Raw genomic sequence first — 26,683 nt, forward strand, 5'->3', positions numbered from 1 at the left:
AATTTTCTGCTCCAGTTTAAATTAATTTGCTGAGAAATGCTGAATGATATGGTAATAATGTCTGTTTAGTTCTCAGCAGATATAAAAACATAAGCAGTAATGTTTATTACTAATAAGGTTTATTACAGTAATAGTAAACAATACAATGTGTCATAATAATAATAATAATAAGGTTAGGGTGTAAGAAACAAAAGATGGATTTTTATTTAATGATACGTAAACCACCACAAACGTTTTTGGGAATGAATCGTGTTGTCTCTTGAATTAACTTTTACATTATAATAACATTTTATAGGCGTCATACATTTGCGTTAGCTTCCGGACAATTTCGCGTCACTGACGGAGAAAAACGAACTTTCCCGACCGGCCGACTGTCAGTCTCGTTAGTGCGTAAACAAGGTCAGTCGCTGCAGGACACAGCAAACACTTGTCGTAGCGAGGAAGGACTCGTTTTGCACCAGAGAAGAGGAAATATCGACGCGTTTCCCGGAGGTCTGAGGAGAAAGGTAACATGTGCGTCCTGAGACATGATGTAGTTTTACCGCAAAGTCGCATAGCGGATGTTTGTTTACCTCCTGCGTCATCGTCAGCTGCCATCTTCAAAGGGCGGAATCTGCTGAGTCATGCTTTCCCATTTATAATGTTCTTAATCTCTATTCGCATGTACGGACAAGAATAATTGAATATTTTCACCTTCAGGGTTATCTTGAATGATCATTTTCACAACAAAATAAAGTAGGCCTCATATATTGTGGTCTTATAATTTATGCAAATAGTAATGGCTTGACATATGTACAAATGTAATTATGTAAAAAAACATCCTCAGTTTGGGATTACATAAAACTATCTCAGTGGAACAAACTCATTATCAAGGTGATTAGATTTGCCTGAAATATGTTGCGTGTAGATGTATTTTCTTCATCAGAAAATATCAAAGCACAATGGAATCTCCTCTACCTATACTTGCACCAACATTTAAAAGACTTTAGGACCCATCCTCCCAGCAAGAGTCATGGAAAACTGTCCAGTAGGTTTTGTGTAATCTTGCAGAACAAAGCAACAAGTAAATGGACAGGAGTGGAAAACATAAACTCCTTGGTAGAGGTTACCATACAGATTGATATTTAGTTTGATCCAGTTAAACCTTTATTACCAAATTTATCATACTTGATACACATGATCCCTCCACTGTGACCCTTCTAGATTTTTTGCAGGTAAATAAGTCATAGATTATTGTAAATTGTTGTCTACTCTAAACCAAGATGCATGTATGTTATTTTTTTGTAGGGCTCCGTTACAATCCAGCCAGGATGATGCAGTGTTTTCACTTCATGGTGGAGCCAGCCAAAAGCTTAACGACCAAAGTAAAGGTATGGAGAATGAATCATTGTGTTTTGTGTGCATACGTGTTTGTGTGCATTTTGTGCAGGACCAACCACTTGCCCCACAGTAACTTGAATTTTGAATCCCTCTGTAGGAATCTCACAAACGATGGAAGAAGGAGAAGAAGGAGCCTCTGGATGAGGATCAGCTGTTTGTTGCGGAGCTGGCTCGAGAACTCAGCCGAGTGTGCCAGGTAACATTAACCCTAAAAAAAAAATGTTTTGATCATTAGACAAGCACAAGTTACAAATCGTCATGTTCATTTGTCTTTATTTTCACAAATGAGGAATCAGGAGACGGCACGGACTTGTCTTAACCCCTCTACCCCTGTTCTGTCTCTGCAGAGGTCGGCCATCCTGGAGCACATCTGGACGCAGGATGACACCTGGCCTGCCTCTCTCTGCAGGACCTTTGTTCTGCAGTGGGCCTCGATGCTGGAGAGTAAGGTGCTTACCAGTGAAGGTCATCCTTAAGTTATATAGAAGGGGCGATGTGAGACAGTCACTGAAGTCACGTGTTTCTGTGTGAAGAAGAGGCCGATGCAGACGGACGGCTGGCCCGAGATGGGTGGGGTTAACCAGCTCCAACCGATTGGGGAGCAGAACTTGCTGCAGGCTAAGACTGCGATCCGCAACTGGATGAAGGACCTGAGAGCTCAGCCTGAGGTAGGGAACCTTCTGACAACCTGATTCCAGGTTACCGATACAATAACAGTATTTAGCCTTTTTTTTTAATCCTGCAGCAAAGTGTGTGGCCCGGTGAACCTGTGGTAAAGGCGTTGGAGGACCTGCAGTCAGCCTGGCGCTGGGGCCGTATACCCAATCTGCTGTCCGCCATGGAGCTGGTGATGTGGACTTTAATCATGCAGCGCCCAGATAAGGTAAGAGATCATCGAACAATTTGAGGCGTAAGCTTCATGTTCAAACATTTAATGTTGGTCAGTGAAACGCAGGCGTGATAGAAACCTGTGTGCTACGTCCTTGCAGGACACCGTACCGCAGCAGTGGCTCGCGTGGAAGCAAAGGACTCAGAAGATTGGTTTGTGAACCATTTCTGAATCAAACTAGATTTTGGACACCTAAAATCATAAAATTCCTCATGAGTTCTTATTTCTTGTTTAGGTGCTACATCTTACATTCCTCTACCAGGTGAGTGATACACTCCATATCAGCACACACTAGAAAACAGACCTGCCAATATACAAGCCATTTATCTACATGTGCAGCTGCTGTTGACTGTTTCTACATCAACGTCACGCTGTCATATAATCTATTAAACAATTAGAAAAACATTCGGAGAGCGCAGACCTCCGCCGAGCAGCTCATTCTCCTCCGAATTGGGTTTACACCGTCCACATGGTGATCTGGTTCATCATCAAGAAGAGCATTCAAAGGAAGATTTCAGTATTACATAATGTCCTAAAAAAGATTAAGAACACACACAGTGCGTCAGTTATAATTTTGAGATTACAGTACTGACAACAGCATCATCAGAATATTTCTATGCACTTCTTTCAAACTGGTAATACAGAATTTATTAACATATTGGCAACGCAACTCTAGGATACACTAATATCAGTTGTTGCCCCCCCCACCCCCCCCTCTCCTTTTGTAGTGTGGGAATGGATCTCAGATGCTGCAGGTATGCAGAATTCACTAATGAAATTATAGTCTCGTAATCAATAACCTATCCCATATTCTGATATTAACGTATAACCTTTTCCTCCCAGTGGATGTGACTTTGGATCTGGACACGGCCAACCCCGATCTATTCATCTCTGGTGACGAAAAGAGGATGCGCTGTGGCTTCGAGAGAAAGGATGTTCCCAACTACCACCGGCGCTTTGATGGCTGGTGGTGCGCCGTCGGGGTCGAGGGCTTCACCTCTGGCCGCCGCTACTGGGAGGTAGAGGTGGGCGAAAGGGACTGGCGGCTGGGCGTGGCCAGGGAATCGGCCCTGAGGAAAGGCTTCAAGTCCTTGAACGCAGATACAGGTTACCTGACACTGCGGCTCGAGCGGGGCACTGAGCTGAAGGCGCTGACAGTGCCCTTCACTGCCTTGCCACCTGACCTCATTCCCCGCAAGGTGGGGATCCACCTCGACTTCGATTGTGGCCAGCTGTCCTACTATGATGTAGATAAGCACTGCCATATTTACACCTATAATGAGAGGTTCACTGAGAAGATGTTCCCACTGTTTGGCACAGTGGAGATTGTCAAGGATCTGGTCATCCAGTCTCCAACAGCTAAGGCCCAATGTCTCTGCCCTGCACCCTGCCTCTGGGGTTGAGTCTCCTCCTGTCAATAGAGATCATAATAAAGTGCAATAAATCAGGTTAAGTAATAATCCCTGACAGGAATCTGAGATCCTGATGTAAATCACTATCATCATTCTACTGAATAGCTCTACTATGTGATCACACTCTTTACTCTGCTGCTATAATGTGATTGTGGGGGGGGGGGGGGAAACACTTCCTTACTGTAGAAATATACTGCTGCTCTTTGCCTGTGCATTTGCATATGTTGTATCCGAAAATTATATTAATGTACTGTGTAATATTAACCCTGCACTAAAATGTCTGTTTCTGTGAATAACAAATAGACCAAACTCCATGTCTCATAGTGGTCTTTTTATGAAGGCATCAGATATTAGACGGTCTTGTGTATATAAAACAGTAATGCCATGGGAGTAGAGAAATACAATAAAGATCATTATAAATAAATGAAGTAATTTATTCTGCCCTACGGCAACTCCACAGGGACAAAACAGAACAGCGCGAAAGGCAAAGCGCGCACTCAACTCGCGCGTCATAACGCAATACGCTACAGTTTTTGAATGTAATACTTGATTAAAATAATAACAACTTTTTTTTTTCCAATATTCGTTTCAAATACTACCGCCAATATCCCCAAAACAAAAAGATTCGTCACCATTCATGCGCCGCAGTGACGTCATTGTTGTGCGCCGTCTAGTCTTCTTCCGGAAAATAACGACAATGGCGGCAACAACATTAAAAAGAGACTTAAAAACACACTTTGGATTCGACAACTTTCGGTCGAAGCTGCAGGAAGATGTCGTGCAAGCGGTCGTTGCGGGTAAACTTACTGTAATTGTTTTTTTTGTGTGTGTTTTCCTAATAACTATCTATATCAGTGGATTTCTTTATGTCCCCTACGTGTCTGCGTGGTTTCTCCGGCTTCCTCCCACCACCAAAAAACATACAAATTAGCTGAAATTTCTGACGTTAAATTGCCCAGGTGTGAATGTGTGTGTTTGTCTGTCTTTGTGTGGCCCTGCGATGAACTGGCGGCTTGTCCAGGGTGTGTGTCCCGCCTCTCGGCCGCTGAATGCTGGGATAGAATCCGGCATGACCCGGTCAGGAAGATGACTGAATATAACGATGGTGCTGCTGTCTGCAGGGGGGAGCGATGTGTTTGTGTGCATGCCCACCGGAGCAGGAAAGTCCCTTTGCTACCAGCTGCCGGCAGTTCTGGCCGAGGGTATCACTCTGGTTATCTCTCCGCTCATCGCTCTCATTCAGGTCAGTTTCGAAAAGAAATATCGACAAAGCCCTCAAATGTGTGTCAAATGTCTGAAAATCCCGCCCTGTTTCTCCCTAGGACCAAGTAGACCGCCTGAAGAGCCTCAACATCCCCGCGTGCTCCATCAATTCCAAACTCCCAGCGAGTGAGCGCCGGCTGATCCTGGCCGATTTAGGAAGCAGCAGTCCCAAGTTGAAGCTGCTCTACATCACTCCAGAGATGGTTGCTTCTCGCTCGTTCCAGCCCTACCTGACGGACTTGTGCTCTCGTAATCTGCTGTCCTATTTAGCTGTGGACGAGGCTCACTGTGTCTCCCAGTGGGGTCATGATTTCAGGCCAGATTACCTCAAACTAGGCGAGCTACGTGCTCGCATGCCAGGGGTCCCCTGCTTGGCCCTGACGGCGACGGCCCCCCGGGCGGTTCAAACGGACATCGCCAAGTCCCTGAGGCTACGCTCGCCACTCCGTTTTGTTAAACCCGTCTTCCGTAGCAATTTGCACTATGACGTGATCTTCAGGGATTTGCTTCCCGACCCCTGTGGCCACCTATGTGCCTTTATTAAGAAGACGCTGGAACTGAACAACGGCTCTGTCGGACAGGTTAGTGGACTTCAGTTATATGAGAGAATTATCGATTCAGGATGAAAACGGAAATAGTTGAATAGAAAGCCTGCTTCGTGTTTTGTTTTTCATTAGACTAGTCGGAGGGAAAAAAAAGTTTGTTTTTAATGTGCTGGCAATATGTCCAACATATAAGTATGATGTACTTTTTCAGAATTGTATGTCATTAAAAGTATTTCACTGAATTTGTATGCAACCTAGAGTTGGTCTCTCCCACCTATTTCTCCACTAAAGCGCAGCGTGGAAGTCTCGTTTTCACTGCAGCCAGTGATCATTTAATCTTTCCCTTTGAAGCAGGCCGAGCCCCTGGTTCCTTTAACCCTGAAATGTTTTGTGAACAGGGTTGTGGGATAGTGTACTGTCGGACCAGGGACGGCTGTGAAACTGTGGCCTTCCAGCTAACCAAACTTGGAATCTTGTCCAAGGCTTATCATGCAGGTTAGGCTTCATTCTTTCATGTAGGCTGTTGGATTAGCAAACAGGAAAGTGTTTTGATTCAAATGCTTGTCTTCTGCTCCTATGCTGTAGGTTTGAATGCCAGGGATCGCACAGCGGCACAGAATGAGTGGATGAACGGGAAGGTGCTAGTTATTGTAGCCACCATCAGTTTCGGTATGGGAGTTGACAAACACAACGTCAGGTGAGACGATTAGGTTTTGTGATTTTAATTGTGTGTTTGGCTGAAAAATGTTTGCTTTTATGAGCTAATGTTTGTTTGTTTTTTTATCACAGGTTTGTGGCTCACTGGAACCTGGCTAAATCCCTGGCCAGTTACTACCAAGAGTCCGGGCGGGCTGGGAGAGACGGCCTGCCCTCCGCCTGCCGCGTTTACTACGCCCCAAAAGACAGGGCGCAGATAAATTTCCTTATTAAACAGGAGATTGCCCGCAAACAGGTCAGCACAATTACATTAGAGGTCTCATTTTCATACAGAACAACAAATGCACATTAAATGTGTGTAAAAAAAAAAAAAAAAATCACCATTGTTTCAATGGTCGTGAGCATTTTGTTAAACATGTCTGCAGGAAAAACGCGGTTCAATGAGGGAGATGGACAAAACGGCCATGACGGACTTTGAAGCCATGGTGTCGTACTGTGTGCAAGACTCGTGAGTAAAGTATTCATGCTAGTAAACAACTTTAATTTCACACTTTTTTTTATACTGGTGTAGTCCACTCAGTAAGTTCCCAGCAGAGGGCGACAGGGAACAATGTTGGGTTTGAGACAAGCTCCTCTCCTGAAGGAGGACATACAGTTCCGTTTACGAAAACGTGTAACATTGCGTTTACGACCCTCCTCTTTATATCACTGCGACTAATTGCTGCTAATCAGATTAATGGTCACATTCGGAGAGCATTTATCCAGTTTATGCACACACACACACACACACACACACATATATTTTGGGCTGCCCCTACTGTTTCCTCTGGGGTGTTGAAATGCAGATTGTCCTGAAGATCCTGTGGTTTTCTCGGGTGTTTTTTGTCAGCCAGTCAGATTTTTTCCTCTGGTGTTTAAGGGTTGGGCTCCTTTTGCACAGTTGCGCACAACCAGTACGAGGCCTCATTGCAGCTGACTGCAATGTCATGGTGTTTTATACGATTATACAACCATGAGTCTTGAGGATGCGCCGTGCTACGACCTCTCAGGCCTCCATGCGCGGTGAAACATCATTTGCTCAAATATCCGGCCCGCTTCCTCTTTCCGTTGCGACAGCAGCCGTAGCAGGAGCTCAGGCAGATCGACACCATGGTGAGGAGGACCAACACTGGGAGGGGAAGGGAAAACAGCGTCACGAGCTACGTCGTACTTTAGAACGCATTAATGAGTGCTAGCGGCGACTTACAAATGAAGGTTAGGAGGGTAAGGAAAGCTCCCAGCTCCACGGGGGTGGCGTTGGGTAGATCCTGAAGCTTCAGCCTTAGCCTGTTGAGGAGGCCCAGCACCTCTTCCTTGGCATCCATCCTCCTGGAGCAGAAAAGATCTGGATGGTGTGCCGGTGAAAGAGTTAAGCGTGAACTAGATTGACACTGCCGTCTCCTTTATTTGCCCACGGCCGTTGTGATCAGGATGTAACTCCTGTTTGTTACCAAAGCCCCGGGTTGTGAAAACAGCATTGCTGGTGTGTTGACACGAGTCGGTACTAGGACTTTTGTTAATCTATGAACATTTCAAACTGTTTATCAGTTTCCCCATTAGCGCTCCCCTTTTCTTTCTTTTTTTTTTTTTTAATAGATATTGCAAAGATTTCAAGCAAGAAGAAAGTCTTTTAGTTTTCTAGCAGTGAGTGAGTTTGAATCAAATAAAACAAAGAAATGTAATTAAATCCGCTTACCTTCGTAAAGTTACAGGAGCTGCTGCTCAGGACAGCTGACGAGTGGTTAACAGTCCCTCGGTCTTTTTACTGTAACCCCAGGGACTCTCTCGGTATTTTAAAGAAGAACTCTGATCATTTGCAGACGGCATTTGAACAGTGAGAAAATCCTCAGACACAAAAATGTCACTGCATTAACTACTGACCCAAAGTATTTAGTCAAACAAGTCCTTTAAATTATATATACTTAAACGTTCTTCTCAAGATGATGTAGTTCTCTGTGGTTTTTCCTTCTCAAGCTACACACACACACACACACACGCACACACACGCAGTGAAAGGCACCTACCTTCCAGAGGTTTGCTTGTTTTCTCACGCTCAGCCCAGCCCCACTGACATGAAAAATGATTGCAAGACAGAAGCCAGTAAAGCAGTTGGTGAAGTGGAGACGTGTTACTCCGGTGAAGACGTGACGCTGTCCTCCAGAGGAATCCTCGGATGAGCAGTTTGGTTGAGAGTACGCTAAAGAGGAATAATTCTATGCTCAAGGAGAGCAAAAGTGACTTGATGCAAAAAAATAAAAAAAATAAGAACCTTTTGTTTCTTACTCATCCGCCCGTCTTTGCTTTGCTTCTGTCCTCGTTTGTGTTGCTTTTCTCTCCTTCGTGGGCTGTGGTCGTCACACGGAGTCCGCCTGCAGGGAGTCTTTGCCTTTGCCGTTCTCCCTCGGACCAGCGCATGTCTCCGTGCGCCTCCCTGTCTCTCCCCACCTCCTGTGGTTGAACTGCTCCACTCTTTCGTGGTGCAGGGTGTGTGTGTGTGTGTGTGTTATGTTTGTTGTGTTACGTAATCCTCCATCTCAAACAGAAGTGTGAGGCTGTTTTTAATTGAAAAAAAAAAAACGAAGAATGTGACTTAAATAGCAACATATAAAATGCACGAGGAGGGTGAGCTGCCGTCAGGAACGAGGAGGAGCCCAAAAATCTGAAATAAACACGAATTATATCACTAACGGAGATTTCATTTGCTCTGGTGCGTTCTTATTAGCAGTCCATGAAGAGATACCGCACGCAGGCAGTAATAAGAATCGTGGCTTTAGTTTAGTTTTCAGTTTACGTTCTTGAATTCATCACACAAATCATTGATCGATGATGTGCTCTGCGATTAGCGGATGATGGAGAGCCAGCCTGTCCTGACTTGTGTTCACTTCCCTCTAGTTGTCGCCACGCCACCATCTCCAAGTTCTTCGGAGACGAGACTCCGAGTTGCGCCGGCGCCTGCGACTTCTGCCGCGACCCCAAAATGGTCCGAGCCCAGTTGGAGAGAGCGACTTCCCTCAGCACCAAAATCGGAGTTCAGAGCAAAGAGCCCAAAGGACCGTTCGGTTTCCAGGCAGATCTTTACGGAGGAGGGAGGAAGGGCTACGGCTTCGAAAGGCAAGGGCGACTTCAACGATGCTAACTGAAACTGTCGATGGACTTCCTTTTACTTTTACAGTGTAAAATAACCTGCTGATCAATGCTGGCGTTCCACCTCTCAGGTACGACGACGGGGACACCGATTGCGTTGAGGATGACGGCAGGAAGCGGAAAAAGGAATTCTCTGAACTCTACGAGAAGCAAATCAACATGCGGAAGGTGATGCATGATCTTCGGCGTACGCTGGCACGCTTAAAATTGCTCAGAACTAGCAAAAAAACAACTGTGCTGTACCTTTGCGCAGCTGTGTGCCAGCTGCTGGCTGCAGGCTTTGAGGCCCTGCTAAGAGCTAAATCACTCCCACTTGTGGAATTGTGTTACGTAGACTTCAGAGAAGCTTGTCCAGTTTACAACATGCATAAAAGCAGAAGCGCGTTGATTGTAAAGTAAAGCAAACATGGCTCAGTTTACACAACTGCTTGAAGTGATATCTCACCCAAAAAACAATCGCAGATACATTCTGAGTCGTGAGTAACGAGAACAGAACAGCTGGCAATCGCTCAATTAAAGCCGTCGTTAAACCAAGAAACGATCTATTCCAAGCTCAAAAGATGTATTTATTTAGCCGTTTATGGGGGCGTTTGTGCCTTCGTTGTACGAGTAGAGCGATGGCGGGAGAAGCAGAGCTTAATGGAGCTCCTCCTAGTAGCGCCACACAAAAGATTCAGCTAGGGGTTGTCCTGAAATGTAAGGGTTAACTGGACAACGCGCACGGTTGTGATGGAGGCTTTGTGCCAGTGGGTCGTTTCCTCTCGTGCTTCTGACGACTGACTCCTCTCTACGCCCGTGTTTCTTTAGGGAACTGGCTGTCCGAGTGAAAACTTTGTTGCTCCAGGTTAGTATGTTGGACAATAAAAGGAAATGCTAGTGGCTACTTGTGCGTTTTTTGTACCGCTCTCTGAACCATGTGTCCTCCTGTACAGATCCCGACTGTCCACTCAAAGAGGCCGACAGTCAGAGGATCTCCTCGCTCAGCGTGAAGGTAAGACACGATGCCAGGGACACATTCCTCACGTCTTCCTGTTCAGTGGCTCGACCGATGTGTGAAGAGCGGCGGTGGAAACGCAGCACCGCTGGGGGGGAAATGTAAATTCAGCTCTGGCATTCAGGCATTGGGTTTAAGCTGCAGCTTCACAATCTGAATCTTTGCAATCCTCAGAGTTGGAAAAAGGTTTTGCTGGAAAAAATGTCAAAGCTGTGAGGATATTTGAATATACACTCTAAATACACCCTGATATAATGACAGGGCATTTCATTGGAAACATTCTAGGAGTTTTACTCGATTTCTGTATCCCTAATGGATAAAAAAGAAACTCTTGATCTTTGATACAAACATTTTTCTTTTTTTAATTTTCAATTTCATACTTTTCTCCTTGATAAAAATGTCATGAATTGCAAATATACTGTTTTTCAGGCCAGAGAGTACGGTTTCTACTGCTTGCTGGATGCGTTAGTTCACCGCCAGGAGGCAGGATATTCTCATACGTACGTAAGCTGGCGCACGCTTTATGTGCTATATCTGCAGCAAATGTTCGACTTTGACATCTCGCCCTTGTCTCTGCAGCGAAGTCCATTCTCAAGCGGTGGAGTTGGAACACCAAATCTTCAGAAGCAGCAAGTCCGCCAACCTTTACAAAGCTGCGTTCTTAAAGAAGGTGACTGACTGGTTCTTCCATCACAGCGTCATTGGAGGAGTTCAGATTCACATTTTTCTGGGGGGGGGGTTAAGGGCGTTTCCCTTAACTTGTATCTTTGTTTTCAAGAGAACAGAGCTAAGGAACACGGCCTCTGCCTCTGCTGGGGGGGAAACGGCAGGTGAATGCAGAGAAATAGAGGAGGCGTCCGTCTCATCTTCCTTTTCTACGAATTTGCAAGGGTTCACTTCAGCGTCTGAGATATACTCGGTGAGATCATCTTTACTTTTCTATTTCCCCTGAGGGTACATCTTGATGCATTTGCATATCACATGAAGGCACTTCTTCTTCTTCTTCTTCTTCCTGGTGTTATAAACATTGTGTTTCCCCTCCATCCTCCAGTTGAAACCTAAAAGAGTCGGGGCAGGCCAGAGGGGCTCGTCCGACCCCCACGCGATTGCTGCCAAACTTCTGAAGCCCTCCCGCTCAGATTCTGAATCTAACACCGAACCGGAGATCGGCAGGCGTTGCAGCGACAGTTCAGGGGGCCCTGGAGGGACAAACAAAGATGGCTCTTCGGCTGCAATGTCGTCCAATAGAGCCGGAACAAATGGCGTCGCGGCTCGCCCGACGAAGGCGGGCGCGGTCGGAAGGAAGCAGCGGAAGCTAGCAGACGCAACAGAGAATTCCTGCAACATTTCTCAGTACTTTGTGATGAACAAAAGGACGGAGACGTGCCAAGAGGAGGAGGATGGTGCGAAAGACATTCCCGAAGACGGCGATGGCTTGCGGGACGACCCCCTTGAAAGGATGGCAGCTGCAGTGCTTAGCTCTTTGGAGTCCGGGAATCGGCGCAAGGCCCGAGAGAAACGTAAAGATGTAATTGTCATACGTGATGATGACGAGGAGGAGACCTTGAAATCACAAGTGCCGCTGGATGCACCGAAAAAGTCCGTTACAGAGTAAGACGCTTTCAGTGCATTTTAAGATGATGGACAAGACTTCCTCTCTCAGCCCTAACATCGGTTCCCCCCCACAGACAGAGTGAACCAGAGAAAGAAGCTGAGCGCTGTCTACCAGCAGGGGTAAGCATCTGTTTCCTTTCCAGTCTTCATTTCTACCCCCCCCTCAGTGAATGTTAGCATGTGTGTGTTTTTTTCTTTTATGTGCAGTCGACAGACGATGTGAAGGTGGACGGAGAGTCGTCTCCTCCAGCAAAGCGCAGCCGCTGTGCACACAGAAAAAGCAGAAAAGTGACCTTCAACCCCAAGGTGCGGGAGAGCCCCCTGCCCCCGAGCCATCGGCCCGTGTCACTGAAGGAGGCTGCTGATATTGTGGTTCGCTGCCTGGACCCGTTTTATGCGAGCAAAAGATTTGCCACCAGGGTGAGAGAGGGATGGATATTTACAAAAAAAAAAACCTTTTTGCTAACCTTTCTGGCAAAAGTCTCATCTTTTGCTTTCTTCTGTCGCAGGCGCTGTTCAAGGCGTTTGCCCGCTACCTGTCGCACCTTCTCAGAGAGGCGGGGGGTATGGGGAAAGACCAAGGTAAGCAAAGGGGGGGGGATGTGTTTGCTGCATGTGATGGCCTTCCCACTAAAAAGCTCATCTCTGTGCTCGCAGTTAGAGCAGAAGCCAGCGCTCTCATTGACGAGTTCTTCAGCGAAGTCGAGTGCTGTGCCAGCGAGGACGACTGGAAGCACCTGAAAATGAAGGACGGCCCTACGACTGCCAAGCGCAAGGCATGATGGGAAGGGACATGTAGCTAATGTTCCTTTCTTCTACTGACCAGGTTTACCGGTACACTGATTTGCTGCTTGGAAGTTAGTTTTTTCTTCTCCAGGATCTTTGCTTTGATCAGCATATTGTCAGCATTATTTTAAGCCAGAGGTAAAACTGTAAATAATTTGACTAATGGTTCTTCGTGTTACATCTGAAGCGATTTTACTTTACGGGTGGTGTAAATATCACTCACTGGCAATGCTAATATGGGCTCAAAAATTAGCAAGTGTAAAAAATCTCTTGACAATTTTAACTAAGGATGTAAACATGCTAACATTTCCAGATTAGCATCAGATGGAAAGAGCCACTAAGGCTAATGTGAAAATCATTCTGCAGATGTTTTGGTCACATTGAAAGTTTGGCCTGACTGCAAGATGAAGGGCCAGGAATCACCAAAGTTAGCCGGGGTTCATCCTCCGAGCTGTCCGTTTGTTGATGTTTCAGTTCAGTGGTGAAAGGACCAGCTTTGTTGTTGTTGTTGTTGTTAAACCAGTGTTGGTTAGAGGTTTCTCTTTTACTGGATTTTTTGTTTATATATATATATTTTTTTTTTAAGTAAAATAGTTTCTAGCGAAGGAAACCGTTCCTTTCGCTATAGTGGCTGGCAGGCCTATGAGGCGGCCACAGTGTTTGTCTCCAGACCCGAAGTGTCCTTGAAGCTGCGATGGACACCGAGGTCGGACTTGTCCCTGCGTCGCCCGTTCACTCCGACATGTTTACCAGACAGTCTGCATGACGGGGACACAAACACCCAGAGTCCAGACCAAGTTTGTAAGAGACAGGTGCTCACTTTAAGCCAAAATAAAAATGCCCCATCTGTAGTTACAAAATGTGTAAATATACGACCTAGATTGTAGGGTAATATATCAGGACTGTCTGTTGGTGTCCAATTTCAGGGACTCTGTTGAAAATTAAAGAAATGCCGTGAATTTAAATGACTGGTTCATTATTTAATACCAGAATGGGCAATTTGTGACGGATGGACCTGTGGAACAAACATGTTCCCGATGAAACACATTGAAATCTTTATTGAGCATCTGGGCTAAAAGCAAGCCAATGACAGAAGGAATACGTGCACGTGTGACTGTGCAGGAAAAGCATGCAGTTTTGTGTCCATGAAGGAGATTCCACCGATGTTGAGCCGCACAGTCATCCCAGTAGTTATACTCTCACTTATTATACCCTCACTAATCTACCTCACTATATAACGATGGAAATGCAGAGCCAGCCCGTTTCCCAACGCGTACTGTCCTCCGTTCATATATTCTAATCTCAGATTATTGACTTCATGCCACGCTGCTGAAGAAAGTGATTCCGGAATGAGCATTTTAGCACGGATCCACCTGACCCAGGAGCGATGTTCCCTCTGATTGTTCATGCGTCTGGGCAAACACACAAACTCCCCGAGCAGTCCCTTGGACAACTTCGAGCAACATTTATAAGAATACATTTTATTTTAAACGCACTTTACATTTGAAAGCAAATCTCAAAGTGCAAAATAGTATAAAAATAAATAACATAAATACATGAGAAAATCAACAAGCAAAGGATGTGTGTACTGTTTATGTTATTTTCAATTTCGGTTGGATTTCCGCTGCGCGAAGACCGTATTAGCTGTGCGTAATTACGCACTTCGAGATATGTTTTTAGGACAACGTCAGATGCAAGCAGCAGTCCTTCCCCTTCGCGAGTGTTTCCGACTACACCCGAACGCATCACGCCGCCCTCGCCCACTGTCAACCGGCCCCATCAGCGCCGGGTGGGGGCAACACGAGAAGCGCTGTGTGCGGGATTCTCACGCAGCTGCTCTAGCTCGTATCTGCGGGCCTGGTCGGTCGGAACAGTCGGATCTGGTGTTCTGGTTTTTAATGTCATCTGGATCTTTAAAGGGCTGCACCGCTGTTGTCACTTCCGCTCGAGCCCAATCGATGAATTAGCCGATCATGCCGCCGGTGCAGGAGGAGGTCTGAACCGATGCTCGGTGCGGGGAGGATGGAGGAGTTCGGCACGGAGGAAGAGGAGCCGTGGTACGACCAGCGGGACCTGGAGCAAGGTGAGGTGCGGGGGATCAAACCGTTCACGCTGTACGCTGGGTGGGGTGGGGGTGAATGGCTGCATCTCGTCATGACGTCATGCACCGTGAACGCTGCCTCTTCATCAGCTGCCTTTACTGTCTCTCCTCAGCTCCATCTTCCGCCCTGACGTGCATCAAGCACGATGTTTAGGGGCTCTGGGGGGGTTTCAGGTTCTGACAGACGGATGTGAACACACTGATCTTGTTTGGGGGGGGGGGAGTATTCATGTATTATTGTTGGTCATCGATAGTTCATTTTGAAGTGATTGATTATGTCTGGTAATGGGTTTCCTCATCAGAGCCCCTCTGCATGCTCGTATTCTTGTATTACATAACAATTGCTCAGCGCGTGTCGGCCGTGGATGCTGTGACTCGGTCGGGCCCCCCCCCCCGCGGTGCAAGAATCACTGGAAGAATCACTCAACGTAAAAGACGCAAGAAGGTTCGTCCAAATTAACGGGAAAAAAGTGGAACAATAATTTTATTGTAAAAAGTCAGAAATGAAAATCAAAGCATTCGTTTTTTGGTACGTGAGGATGCGAGGCTGCCGGTGGAGATGATTCACTCACTTCCTGTTCAGATGCTTAGGCATTGTGGAAACTGTTTATCCGCTGATCTGGAGCCGGTTTCTCTGCTTACTTTGAGGCTGCTCTGTGGGGTCAAAGGTCACAGATAAGAAGTCATCGCCTCTCATCAGAGTTCTTCCTCCCGCTGAACGTCATGCCTCCATAAATTTCAAAACGCCACTCAAGTTGGATGAATCGTCTCCTGCAGCCTCTCATGTCCCTGTTAAAAATGCTCCTCGCTCAGTCGCCATCGAAAAGAGATCGCCCGGGTTTCTGAACCGTCTTTTAACCGACGGCGCTAGTGAGTCCTGTGTTTAGATGTTTAATGATTTTACTGACAAACAGGAAAGGTTTTCCTTCACAATTTCAAAAAGGTCTGCGCTTTACACTCATGTTTTTACACATGTTTTGAAAATGTGCTCGCGCTTTAGCATTTATATTTGGCGGGATAACGACATTGCTCAGACAAAGCGCTGATATAAACTGTGCTAAATCATAATAAACACTCAGTGGTTGCATTCAAAAAGCTCTACGTGCACTTCAGCCGCAGCGAGCGCCTCGTGTGGAGGATTCCTCGGAGGCGATGAGCCCAACGCCATGCAGGCGATTCACATGCTCGACAACTCTCTCTGCATTCTGCTTCCTCTCCCTTGGCTCCCGTCAGATCTGCACTTGGCAGCTGAGCTCGGCAAGACTCTGCTGGAACGCAACAAGGACCTGGAGGACTCCCTGCAGCAGATGTACGTCAACAATGAGGAGCAAGTGCAAGAGATCGAGGTACGCCTGATTCTTAAACAAGTCCTCGGGAGGAAATGTCACGTTTTAAAACGCAGATTCTGCCTCGAGGTATATATCGCAGAGAGTAATTGAAGGTAAGGCTGCATCTGTTCAGCCATCGATTCCTTTCGACACTCAGCTTGCATTCCTTCTAGTACCTGTCCAAGCAGCTGGAGATGCTGAGGGAAATAAACGAGCAGCACGCCAAGGTGTACGAGCAGCTTGACGAGACCGCCAGAGAGCTGGAGATCACCAACGAGAAGCTGCTGCTGGAGAGCAAGGCCTCGCAGCAGAAAATAGACAGGTGGGCATCACCTGCTGGACAACGGGGGGGGGCTCCAGCCCCGTCCTCCTCCCACGCAGTCTCTTATTCCTTTCTCTTTCGGATTCAAGTTCATTACAAATCACATTAGTCGTCTAAAGTCTGTAAAGTAGCTTTCAATGGCCGCCTCTGTTCATTCTCTTTGCTTTGCATGGCTGTGTGTGTGTGTGTGTGTGTGTGCACAGGTTGATGGGCACCGTGCACACCCTGCAGGGACAGGTGGACAGTCTGACATCTCGCGTGGACGAGCTGCGAACTCTGGAAGAACTGAGGGTTCGAAGGGAGAAGACGGAAAGGCGCAAGACGGTCCACTCCTTTCCCTGCCTCAAAGAGCTCTGTACCGCGCCAAGGTCACTCGCCCGTCCTTGGAAGCTCCTCCCACCCCAGACAGCGTCCCATGTAACTTCGTAGATGTAAAGTATAAAATCAACTTCTTTTTTTGGTCAGGTACGAGGACGGCTTCCTGCTCGCCAACCCAGGCAGTGTGGATCTCGCCGACGGACAGCCAGCGGATGAGGAGAACGACCGCCTGAGAGACATCGTCTCCTCCCTGCGTGCGGCCGTGGCCAACGAGCGCTCCAAGAGGGAGGGCGCCGAACGGGAGTGCGCCGCCGTGCTGCAGGAGTTTGAGCGTCTGGAGCAGCGTCTGTCGGGAGCCGAGGGCTGCCAGCTGCGGGTCCGGGAGCTGGAGGCTGAGCTCCGGGAGATGCAGCAGCTGAGGAAGTCCAGGATGTGTCTGATCGGGGGCATGGAGGACGGATTTGAGGCACTGCTGAATAACGGTCCCGAGACAGACACCCCGGAGGAGGACGGCGAGTCGGAGGAGAGAGGTGAAGCAGAGGCGGACGGCTCGGGACAGCAGGGCGGCGCAGTGAGGAAAAGCTGCAGCGACACGGCGCTGAACGCCATCTCAGCCCGCGACGCTTCCGGCCGGCGTCAGGGCAGCTACGCCCTCCACGCTAACGGCGTGCGCAAACGCGGCATGTCCATCCTGCGGGAGGTGGACGAGCAGTATCACGCCCTGTTGGAGAAGTACGAGGAGCTGCTGGGGAAGTGCCGGCGCCACGAGGAGAGCCTGTGCCACGCCGGCGTGCAGACCTCCCGGCCCGTCTCCAGAGACCCCTCCATGAAGGAGTACAGCGCGGCGTCCGCCGGCCCCTCCACGGCAGGAGCTTTTGCCGTGCCTCCTCAAACGCCATCCACCCCCGAGGCGCTGGAGGGGATCAGCAGGCAGGTGGAGCAGGTGGACAAACGGCTCAGTCAGAACGCGCCAGAGTACAAGACCCTGTTCAAGGAGATCTTCTCCCGCCTGCAGAAGACCAAGAGCGACATAAACTCCACCAAGAGCAGGAAGAGTAAGAAGTGAGCTGAAACATGGAAGCTGCTGACGCAAGCGCTGAAATGTGATTTACCGCCGTCTTGACCCGTCACGACCCGGTGGGTGGATGAAAGGGCAAATAACCAGAACGTCAGGGGACAGTGTGATGTCGTATTTAATGCAGAAAGAATGATTTTCATTTATTGTTCATTTATTACAGAGTAATACAAAGGCCAGCTAATTAATTTACGAAGTAAAAAATAAAATCCTGATTTTAACATAACTAGCATTTGGACCCCGTTTCTGTAAAAAGAGGAGGAAGCTCAACGCAGCAGCTGGAGGATGAATGAGTACACATTGAGTTTTGTGTTTTGCAGATCTGCCTACTTATACATGTATTAAAACCACTGGTGAAGCTGTTGATGTGTTTTGTTTCCCTTAAAAACACCTACAGGGGAATAATCAGTTTAACATTGTTCTCAGAGACACAAACATGTTTGATCATGAAATTAAATTCTATAATCTGGGAACCACGTTAAGAGATGTTTGTTACCCAACAGGCAAAACAGCTGGAACAATAATATTACCCCATCTCTGCTACTTTTAATGTTTAAACTTCCCTTCACGTTATTTTTATCTCAAAAGTTGGGAAAATCTTCAGGCCAAAGTGAAAGCGCTCATGGAAGAAACCATTTAAATTAAATTGCCCCCCCGCCACACACACACACACACACACACACACACAAGGAACAGGAAAACTAGAGACCCAGTCTGAACACTTTAATGTGAAAACAGATCAGTAACCTGTAGATGATAAGCGGCACACACTGAGCCAAACCATTGATTCATGACGGCTGAATGGACATAATGGAGCATTTCACGAAGACAAGAGGTGTGCGTCCACTGCCCGTCCATGTCCACGTGAGGACAGACGTCTCCGCACTGGTTCATGATGGAATGCAATGCAGGAGTGGGCTGGATGCACTACAACCTGCAGCAGCATTTACAGCTACAGCTGACATGTATGGCAATGAGAAAGGTGTTTACAATCAGAGACTCGTGTGCCTAAAGGTGTTTAGAATCTGTCGTCCGGGTGGCATGATCGTTAGAAGTGTGGAAACTGGATGAGGGTTTGGTGATGAGAGCAGTTATTAAGGCCACATGATAGTCAACGGCCAAAAATTCATTGAGCAGGAGACAAACAGCCACAAAGTAATCGGTTTGAGCACACTTTAAATAGCGCCGAAAGATTCTGATAATATAACCAAGTCTGAGGTAGAAATAATCTGCTCAGAGGCTTTAGGAAGGCCGTGATCAGTGATCAGTGATGGCACGGTGGCTACGTGCAGCACTAGTGCTTCCTGCACAATGGTTTCAAAGGCATAAAAGAAAGACATGCGTGAAAAAAGGGAAGAGGAAATGTGGGAACAGAGCAGAGGGAATCTTAAACTCGATTTTTCCCCAAGAGTAAAGTTTGCTTTCTCCATTTATTAGAAAAAAAAACATTAAATGATGAAAAGGAATGATGAAGTGATTGAAATTTAGAATTAAAAAAACAACATAGTGGACATCACTGGATGGAGAAGGCAAAACGTGTAAAATCAACACGTAAACCAGAGATGGATCCAGACAGAAATAATAATAGCAAAAAAAATGGAGAGGAGGACGAAGCAGAGGAAGTTGCTGCTGGAGGATCAATCACTTCCAATCTTTCTTGATGGAGATATTCCATTTAAAGGAGAGATAATCGTGCTTGTCATCGTCGGTGAACTTGGATTTGACCTCATAATTGCCCCGACTGAGAACGCCGCATGGTGCCTCCTCTAGGTTGGTGGAGAAGTGGTATTCATCCGGTCTGGGGGAGTAGCTGCCAACCATGTATTCCGTTTTATCAACTGCCCATAAGAGAGGAAGATAAAAGAAAAAGAAAAGGTGCTGTAGGAAGCTGTTGAGCACATCGTCAATGCCAGACGATTTAAGAAGATTAGACATTATTAAACAGCCACAGAAACATCAACCCCATTGAAATATGTAATGATTAACAGCCTCGACAAAGCTAAACCTTCAGCCTGATAATCTCAGGATGACACGTTTAACTCCGCCATAGGAAGTGAACAGAGAAAACAACGTACCTTGAATACTTTTCCTCTTCGTTTCCTGAATATACTTCAGGCCTGACACGATTTCCTTGTTGACCTGCAAAAGGAAAAAAACGCATAATTTCCTGTTGCAGAATATTCTTCATTAGCTGTGGTCGACATTGCAAAAAAAAAAAAAAAAAAAAAAAAGAAAACCCAGGGAAGTATCTCACAATGAAGCTGAACTTTAGTTTGTATTCGGCTTTCTCCTTCACCACCCAAGGCTTCAAGTCCTCCAGCTTTCCTAGAGGAACAAACGTCAAGCAGGGCCATCCAGATATAACACAAGGGGGTTTATATAGGGCTAACAAACAGTCGACGAGTTCCTCATTTAGTTTACCGTGATAGAGGAAACTCAAACTGTAGTAATCATCCTGGCCACCGGGTGGCAGAGTGCCTACAGCAAACCCAGCTCATCGACTTACCCGTCAGGTCGATGGACATACATTCAGGAGCGTCTGCACACTCCAGAGTTAATCGGGTCAACTGAACGTTGGGAACGTTGGCGTCTGAAACGGAGGGGAAGATCACAATGTACAGGGTGACGCGGCTATTTCAAGCTTCTGGGCGCTTGTCCTTCGTTATGACGCCAAGTTAGGTAACGATGCCTCATTCATGAAGCACGTCCAAGCATAAACTGACATTCCACGACTGAATTTCTAATGCGTAACGTTGAGGCATAGCTTAACTTTGGAATGCCTGAATAAAAAGTTTGGAGAATTCAATTAGTCAGAAAAGTAAGTGCCGGCGCCCGAACACGCAAATGGCTTCGCTTCGTTGTTGTCGGAACGAACAACAAAGCAATTGAAAGGAGACAAGATATTCTGCAGAGGTTTACAGGAGACGGGGGGACTTAACGGGAATTAACGGGAATGGCTTACCGGTACGCACAGCAGACTGGCCCAGCAGCGCCTTCTTGTACCGGTTTAGACTCTCATCCTCCGCATCCTGGGCTTGAATCTCCTGCAAGCTCTTTTTTGCAGGAGCTTTGTATTCAAGTTTGGGCTCTTGTTCCTGATTGGCTGCTGCCATTTCGGCCAGCTGCTCTAGTGTAGGCTCTTCGTCGGCCATTGTGGACTAATCGCAGAGAAAACAAAAGGACAGAAGAGCGGGCTGGTTAGCATGCAAGGAGACACGGCAGTGATGGCTTCAGAACTCTGTTATTGACTTTGCTGTTAGGAGTAACAGTGACCTTTAACCTGCTAATGTGGCTGATTAGGGTTAAGGACACTGATTCTGAGCAGGCAACATGATGAGGGCAGCTTTATCATCAGAGATCCGGGGGGGGGGGGGGAGAGCTATAGCACTACACACAGGAGCTACACAGCAGCGCTAGCTGTGTAGCTCCTGTGTGGCTTTGTTATTCAGCACGGCCGACGCCTTTTCATCTGAGATGAACCGAGCAAGAAGCCGCACGGTTTGCAAAACGATACCACACAATCAGAGCCGCGCGCAATCTGTGCACATAAAAAAAAAAAAAAAAGTCCACGAGGAAGACAAAGTGCACCGAGCTCATAAACGTTTTTCAGCGCCGGCGTGCTGGAGCCAGGTGAGCACTCCCAGTGAAGGCAAGGCTCTTTGCAGACAGCCCTCTTCTGCTGCTCGCAGTCGGGTACAAGCCACACAGGAAGTGAGGAGGCGGAGCCTCTGTGCACTCAAACGTCTTGCGAGCAATCTGCACGCTTTTGGCCGTCGAGCTGCGTGTCTCTGGTCAGGAGGACGCAGAAACGCTTCCCCTGCTGCAAAGAGACATTCTCGGCTGCGTCAAAGCCATCGCTCCTCGAGCGCCGACCCACCGGTTGTTTCCTCACTTCCTCGAATCTGTTGGTTGACCCTTCTCCCGCGCGAAACCGTGGGGGAGGAAGTGCTGGCTGCCGCCGTGCAGCCGTCAGCGCTGGGTGTTCACAGGGGACAGAAACACTGGGAGTTTCAGACATTAAATGTGTTTACGGAGCACCACAGTTTACGTTTACTGCACCAGGGTCACCACCCAGAAAGCATCAAGCACAAATCCATCAGGAAGGAAAGTAATCTCCCTTTGGGATTAATAAAGTGTTCTGAATCTGTAATCTTATCGTCCTTATTTAGGTATTAACACGGAAAGACAGAAACCTCCTTCATAGATGTAAACGTGAAACACACGCAGGAAATACCTAAACACTCGCTACTTTATGAAAAGCCATACATTTTATGCAAGTACAGCCACTAGCTGTTCCCACCAGGATCTAAACAGAGACACAACCCAAGTCCCTGCCTGATGGAGGAATGTGTGGAATATTACAGATTTCATTATTGCTTTAATCATTTTGAAACTCCCAACAGATTAATTTATCCTGGGAGTAATCATTGTGACTTTCATTTCATCTGCTCATGGTGATCCTAATAAAGTTGAATAAAGCTAGCCTCCTTCCCACAGGGCAAAGCGGCGTGCGCTGCAGAAATGTTGCACTACGAGTTTCATCTTGTTGTAAATTTCACCCGTTTGACTTCACGATGGTTCCTGCACTGCTTCGTATGTAACGCCTAAATTCACCGACACATGGAAAACCAAATCGTTTCTACCTGCCCAACACAATGAAAACAGACGTAACCTCATTCCCGGATGACATTTCAGCCAAGTAGGAAATTCTTGACGCAGCAAACGAAAGCCTCGTGCTCCGAGTGAAACAGATTAGACCGACAACATTTACTTCACCATGCAGCCCATAGCGGTGCGCATTCTTTCGGGCTAACCCTGCTCAAACAATGCGGGTTGCAGCTACGTGGCTACGTGGCCACACACAGAAAGGTGTGTGTGACATTAGCTATTGTGCGGCGGCCTGCATATAACCAGCATGGAATCAGCCTCAGCGCGGTAAAGAAAATTCATCCATGAGGGATACGTGACGAGGAACGCCCCGCGTGGTCCGGTCCAACGCACGTCAGGACACGTCTCGAGGATACACATTTCCGAACTGGAAACCCGGAAAGTGTCCCTGCATGCTCACGACGCTCGTCTCTCCAGTCACTGGTATCGGCCCCAGAGACTAGCTTGCGGAGTTGCCTCCACTGCGGGGGTGTTATTCTACACCTTTGTGGGTGCGTGTCCTCCTTGAACGCTGCAGCTCGGCGCCGCTGAGCGTACACGGAAGTCGTGTGTCTGCCAACGGGCCATTTCTGAGTGTCGAAGCTTTGCTGCAAACTTCCTTCTCAGGCAGCAGTTTGGCGAGTTTTATTATACAGGCTGCAAAGATCGAGCGCCGAACGCCCATGATCCGTTTGCAGGGCGATCCAAAGGTGCAAAGGTGGCAAAAGGTATACAGTACTCCAAATACTTGGTTACGAGTTTTTGGATTCTCTGACCTGACCTTAGCTTTTGAAAATGAAAACGCAAAGTGAAGCTGGTCACATCCAGACTGATATTTCCAGGTTGATTATTTCTGTTTTAGTGACATCATTGATCCTAGACCGATCAATAATGTCAGGGACCTCACAAGCCGCAGCTACATCCATTCTAGGTTTGATTGCTTCTGATCAATCGCCTCTAATTGTCTGCACTTAGTGTGTTCTTACTTCCCATTAGCTGCTGTGAGAGCAGAACACAGCCGAGCTGAACCTCTGGCCGCTTCCTCCTTCAGAGGGATTTCTCACCAGATATGTTTTAAATATCCCGGGAGAGAGTCGGCCTCCGTTTCGTTTCCCCCTCTGTTGGGCTTCTTCTTTGCAGAATGAACACACACTGTTGCGACTGTTCTGTCGGTTTCACCTCCTGGCACCTTCCTCCATTTCTGTATGCGGTTGGCTTCCTGAGCGTTGCGCCAGCTCTTGTTGCAACATTTCCTTCAAACGTTTCCAGTGCGACAGCCTCAACGACATTTTTTTTCTTACTTAAAGAATCGTGTCAGTCTCTGGAAGGCGCATTCCATGAAACCTCACCTTGGATAATTTGATTTCCTGCTCACTGGACTTGAATGTTAAGAATCATTTCTATTATGTTTTTATGTAAATAGCCGTTACCAAGTTGTGGCATGACGACCGAATGTCGTCTGCATCGGATCCAGAACGGAGCCGGTAACAAAATATTATTTTTACATTGAAAGCCCCATTTACAGATTCTCAACTCCACTTTTACTTTCCATGGTTGGTGTATGAAGACACCAAGAACAATTTAGAACCTTTTGATGATGATCCAGATCCACGTAAATCCAATTACAAGTGGAATGAGCTGCTTGGCGGAGGTTTACGCTCAGAGTGCTATTCTACTTTTGTGTTTGAAGTGGACTTCAAATGACTTCAACACCTACAATTAGAATTATACACGCAGTCTATTTAATCAATAGTTCATCGTCCTGTGGATTATACAAGATCCATATCGAGAATCCAGAACTGCAAATGTGAGGCGGTAAAAGAAATACACAATCCCAAAGTCATTCAAGTCCAACAAGGGTGACAAAAAACATCCAGACCATTATGAGGAAAGCAGGAAGGCAAAGGAGGACTGCTCATTTCGGTTATCTCCACAGGAAATCACTGCGAGTCTTTCAGACACACCACAAAGCGCACAAAAGTGACATTTTGAATATCAGCCGATAAGTGATGTGTGTGCACGGTGTCTGCGGCATCCTGCAAAAAGACATGATGGAGGCGCGTCCACTCACTAATGGTGGACAATAATCTGTTCAAGCAGGACTCGCACAGGGACCGTCTGCGAAAGACCGAAATGGAGAATGGAAATTTAAAAAAAAAATGCAATCGTTTCTATTTGCTCTCCATTATTCGCACTTTGCAGACGGTCCCTGTGCCACCTGAGCAGCTTAATTAATTTATCTTATCAAGTCCAGGTGGGCGAATGAAATTATGTTGTTGCACATCGTCCATCTTAATTAGGATATATATATATATATATACACACAGGTGCATCTCGAGCCCTACCTACCAGCCAATTTCAATTTTTAACAGGTTCCAGGAAGTGGCAGTACACATTCCTCCGATCACATGGCAGTTCAACACATTTGAATAAAAAAAGAAGAAAAAATAAAAACCCCGCTCATTATTTTCCATGTCCTGCTCAGACTTCCGCCAGAAGATTTACCATGACTCACCCCCCCTCCCCAAAGAAAATAACGGACTATGAGTTTTACACAATAATATATCTGCTACAAGTGTTTTTTATGTTTAACTCAAATTTAAAAAGTCGCAGTAAGTTATTTATAAAATGAATGCAGCATACGCTCATGGGGGAACTTTCGAATACGTCACCGTCAGGTGTCCCGAACACCGACTAACTTCACAACAGCGGCTCTGCATATGTAACATGGCGGTTTGTATCCGTCAGAAAAACGAGTTTATTAAGCATTTGATCAGTTCTTACCGCTGTAACAGCTGGAGGGTTCGTCTCTCTCGTGGAACTGCGGAAAAATGGAACCAAGTGAAGCGACAGAGACAAAAGGTGTGACCCGGAAGAAAGAACACAACACACATCCGGTTTGCTGCCTTCAAAATAAATCGGAACCCTGAACCAGAGAAAAAAAAAAAAAAGCTTCCACCAAGCACCTCAGTTATTGTCCTATATTTATTTGAGCAATTGGATTCATATTGATATCATTATTAGTTTAGAAGTTATTCACAAAAAGCACACTTTCAGTAATGGCGGTTTTCATGATATTGGAATAATGAAGATATTGTAAAAAATCTGAACAAAATGGAAAGTTATCCCGAATTTGCAACTGAAAATCAGATCCTCCACCCTCGAGACAAACACATATATACATGCTGGATGGAGTAAAAGGTAAATAAAGCAGATAAAATCACTGTAATTAACAAAATGAGCATTTTCATACATGATCAAATGTGTCTTTTGAACATTCTCCCTCGGTATTTTGAGTCATATTTTAAGAAAATGAGTCACTTAAAAGCAATAAAATATTTTTTTCAACGAGAAAACGTTTTACCGCGAAAAGCCAGCAGGAAGTTGTGTTTATTGTGGAAATAATTCACGTTTTGGGCCTTAGACGTCATTCCGGCTTCCTGTGACAAGGCCGAACAGGTCTGTGTTGCACAGACTCGCGTCTTCCTTTCGCTGGGTCCGGACATTTTACAATTAAATTCCACTCAAGTTTCAGCTCATCCTTCTCGCTCATCCTCCCCAAAGGAGGTTATGTTTTTGGTTATGTCAGCAGGATTACGGAAAAAACTGATGGATGGATTTTGATGAGAAAAATGAATGACTGAAGATGGGTCTTGGTCTAACTTGGATACCATTATATTTTGAGAGCGATCCAGACACCTGCCTGGATAAAAATAAAGGTCATAAAGGTGTTCAATATGCACAATTAAGCAAAATGTCTGATCCAGAATGAGGTCAGGGAATATGTTTAATTTACATTTTCCAAAATCAGTTAAACACACACAACTCCGACTCACTTTTACTGGCTGGTGTATAAAGATGGCGGGAACAATTTAGAGAACCTTTTGATGATCCAGATCACCATGTGGACAGTGTAAGTCCAATTACAAGGCTGAATGAGCTGCTTGGCAGAGGTTCGCGCTCTCCCCGGGCGCTTCTCTTTTCTAGACAACACTGAAGGTTCGGTGCCAAAATTAATTAATCCACCTAGACAGGTCTTCAGCCACTTATACAGACCATGGGAGACAGGCATCATAAACCCTGACTAATGTTCATGTTTTTGGTGATGGGAGGAAGGTTTACCATGCAGAAACAGCGCCACCATGCTGCTGCCATTGAAATTACAAAGA

At 46.5% G+C, this 26,683-nt stretch overlaps 4 protein-coding genes across 6 annotated transcripts; 3 read left to right on the forward strand and 1 right to left on the reverse strand.

Moving 5' to 3' along the window:
• Positions 1–387: 387 nt before the first annotated feature.
• On the forward strand, positions 388–3,844 carry si:ch211-120g10.1 (butyrophilin subfamily 3 member A3). 3 transcript variants are annotated; one of them, XM_068750100.1, is made up of 10 exons: positions 388–506; positions 1,288–1,370; positions 1,478–1,576; positions 1,728–1,829; positions 1,914–2,048; positions 2,126–2,263; positions 2,370–2,421; positions 2,505–2,531; positions 2,998–3,024; positions 3,113–3,844. In XM_068750100.1, the coding sequence occupies exons 2-10, from the start codon at positions 1,311–1,313 to the stop codon at positions 3,670–3,672; spliced, it is 1,200 nt and encodes a 399-aa protein (XP_068606201.1). In that variant the 5' UTR covers positions 388–506; positions 1,288–1,310; the 3' UTR covers positions 3,673–3,844. The 3 variants fall into 3 exon arrangements, with proteins under 3 accessions (XP_068606201.1, XP_068606202.1, XP_068606203.1); XM_068750101.1 differs by having other exon boundaries at positions 1,917–2,048; XM_068750102.1 differs by lacking the exon at positions 2,998–3,024.
• Positions 3,845–4,378: 534 nt separating this feature from the next.
• Positions 4,379–12,719, forward strand: recql5 (RecQ helicase-like 5). The gene is made up of 19 exons (XM_068749794.1): positions 4,379–4,478; positions 4,803–4,924; positions 5,004–5,525; positions 5,888–5,984; positions 6,075–6,186; positions 6,279–6,441; positions 6,572–6,654; positions 9,078–9,296; positions 9,401–9,497; positions 10,137–10,173; positions 10,262–10,320; positions 10,753–10,823; positions 10,903–10,993; positions 11,102–11,242; positions 11,375–11,934; positions 12,012–12,057; positions 12,145–12,357; positions 12,447–12,519; positions 12,595–12,719. Exons 1-19 carry the CDS (start codon positions 4,379–4,381, stop codon positions 12,717–12,719), a joined length of 2,931 nt encoding a protein of 976 aa, XP_068605895.1.
• A 2,002-nt stretch (positions 12,720–14,721) lies between these two features.
• cdr2l (cerebellar degeneration-related protein 2-like) lies at positions 14,722–17,950 on the forward strand. The gene is made up of 5 exons (XM_068749503.1): positions 14,722–14,806; positions 16,058–16,170; positions 16,326–16,474; positions 16,678–16,842; positions 16,940–17,950. Exons 1-5 carry the CDS (start codon positions 14,728–14,730, stop codon positions 17,856–17,858), a joined length of 1,425 nt encoding a protein of 474 aa, XP_068605604.1. The 5' UTR covers positions 14,722–14,727; the 3' UTR covers positions 17,859–17,950.
• Positions 17,951–17,967: 17 nt separating this feature from the next.
• On the reverse strand, positions 17,968–25,359 carry arhgdia (Rho GDP dissociation inhibitor (GDI) alpha). Its single transcript, XM_068749505.1, has 6 exons — positions 25,299–25,359; positions 20,830–21,025; positions 20,374–20,457; positions 20,122–20,192; positions 19,943–20,006; positions 17,968–19,705 (listed from the first exon to the last, which is right to left on the reverse strand). The coding sequence occupies exons 2-6, from the start codon at positions 21,017–21,019 to the stop codon at positions 19,509–19,511; spliced, it is 606 nt and encodes a 201-aa protein (XP_068605606.1). The 5' UTR covers positions 21,020–21,025; positions 25,299–25,359; the 3' UTR covers positions 17,968–19,508.
• Between the last annotated feature and the right edge of the window lie 1,324 nt (positions 25,360–26,683).

The sequence above is a fragment of the Brachionichthys hirsutus genome, chromosome 16 (assembly GCF_040956055.1).
Source record: "Brachionichthys hirsutus isolate HB-005 chromosome 16, CSIRO-AGI_Bhir_v1, whole genome shotgun sequence".
NCBI classification, from domain to species: domain Eukaryota; kingdom Metazoa; phylum Chordata; class Actinopteri; order Lophiiformes; family Brachionichthyidae; genus Brachionichthys; species Brachionichthys hirsutus.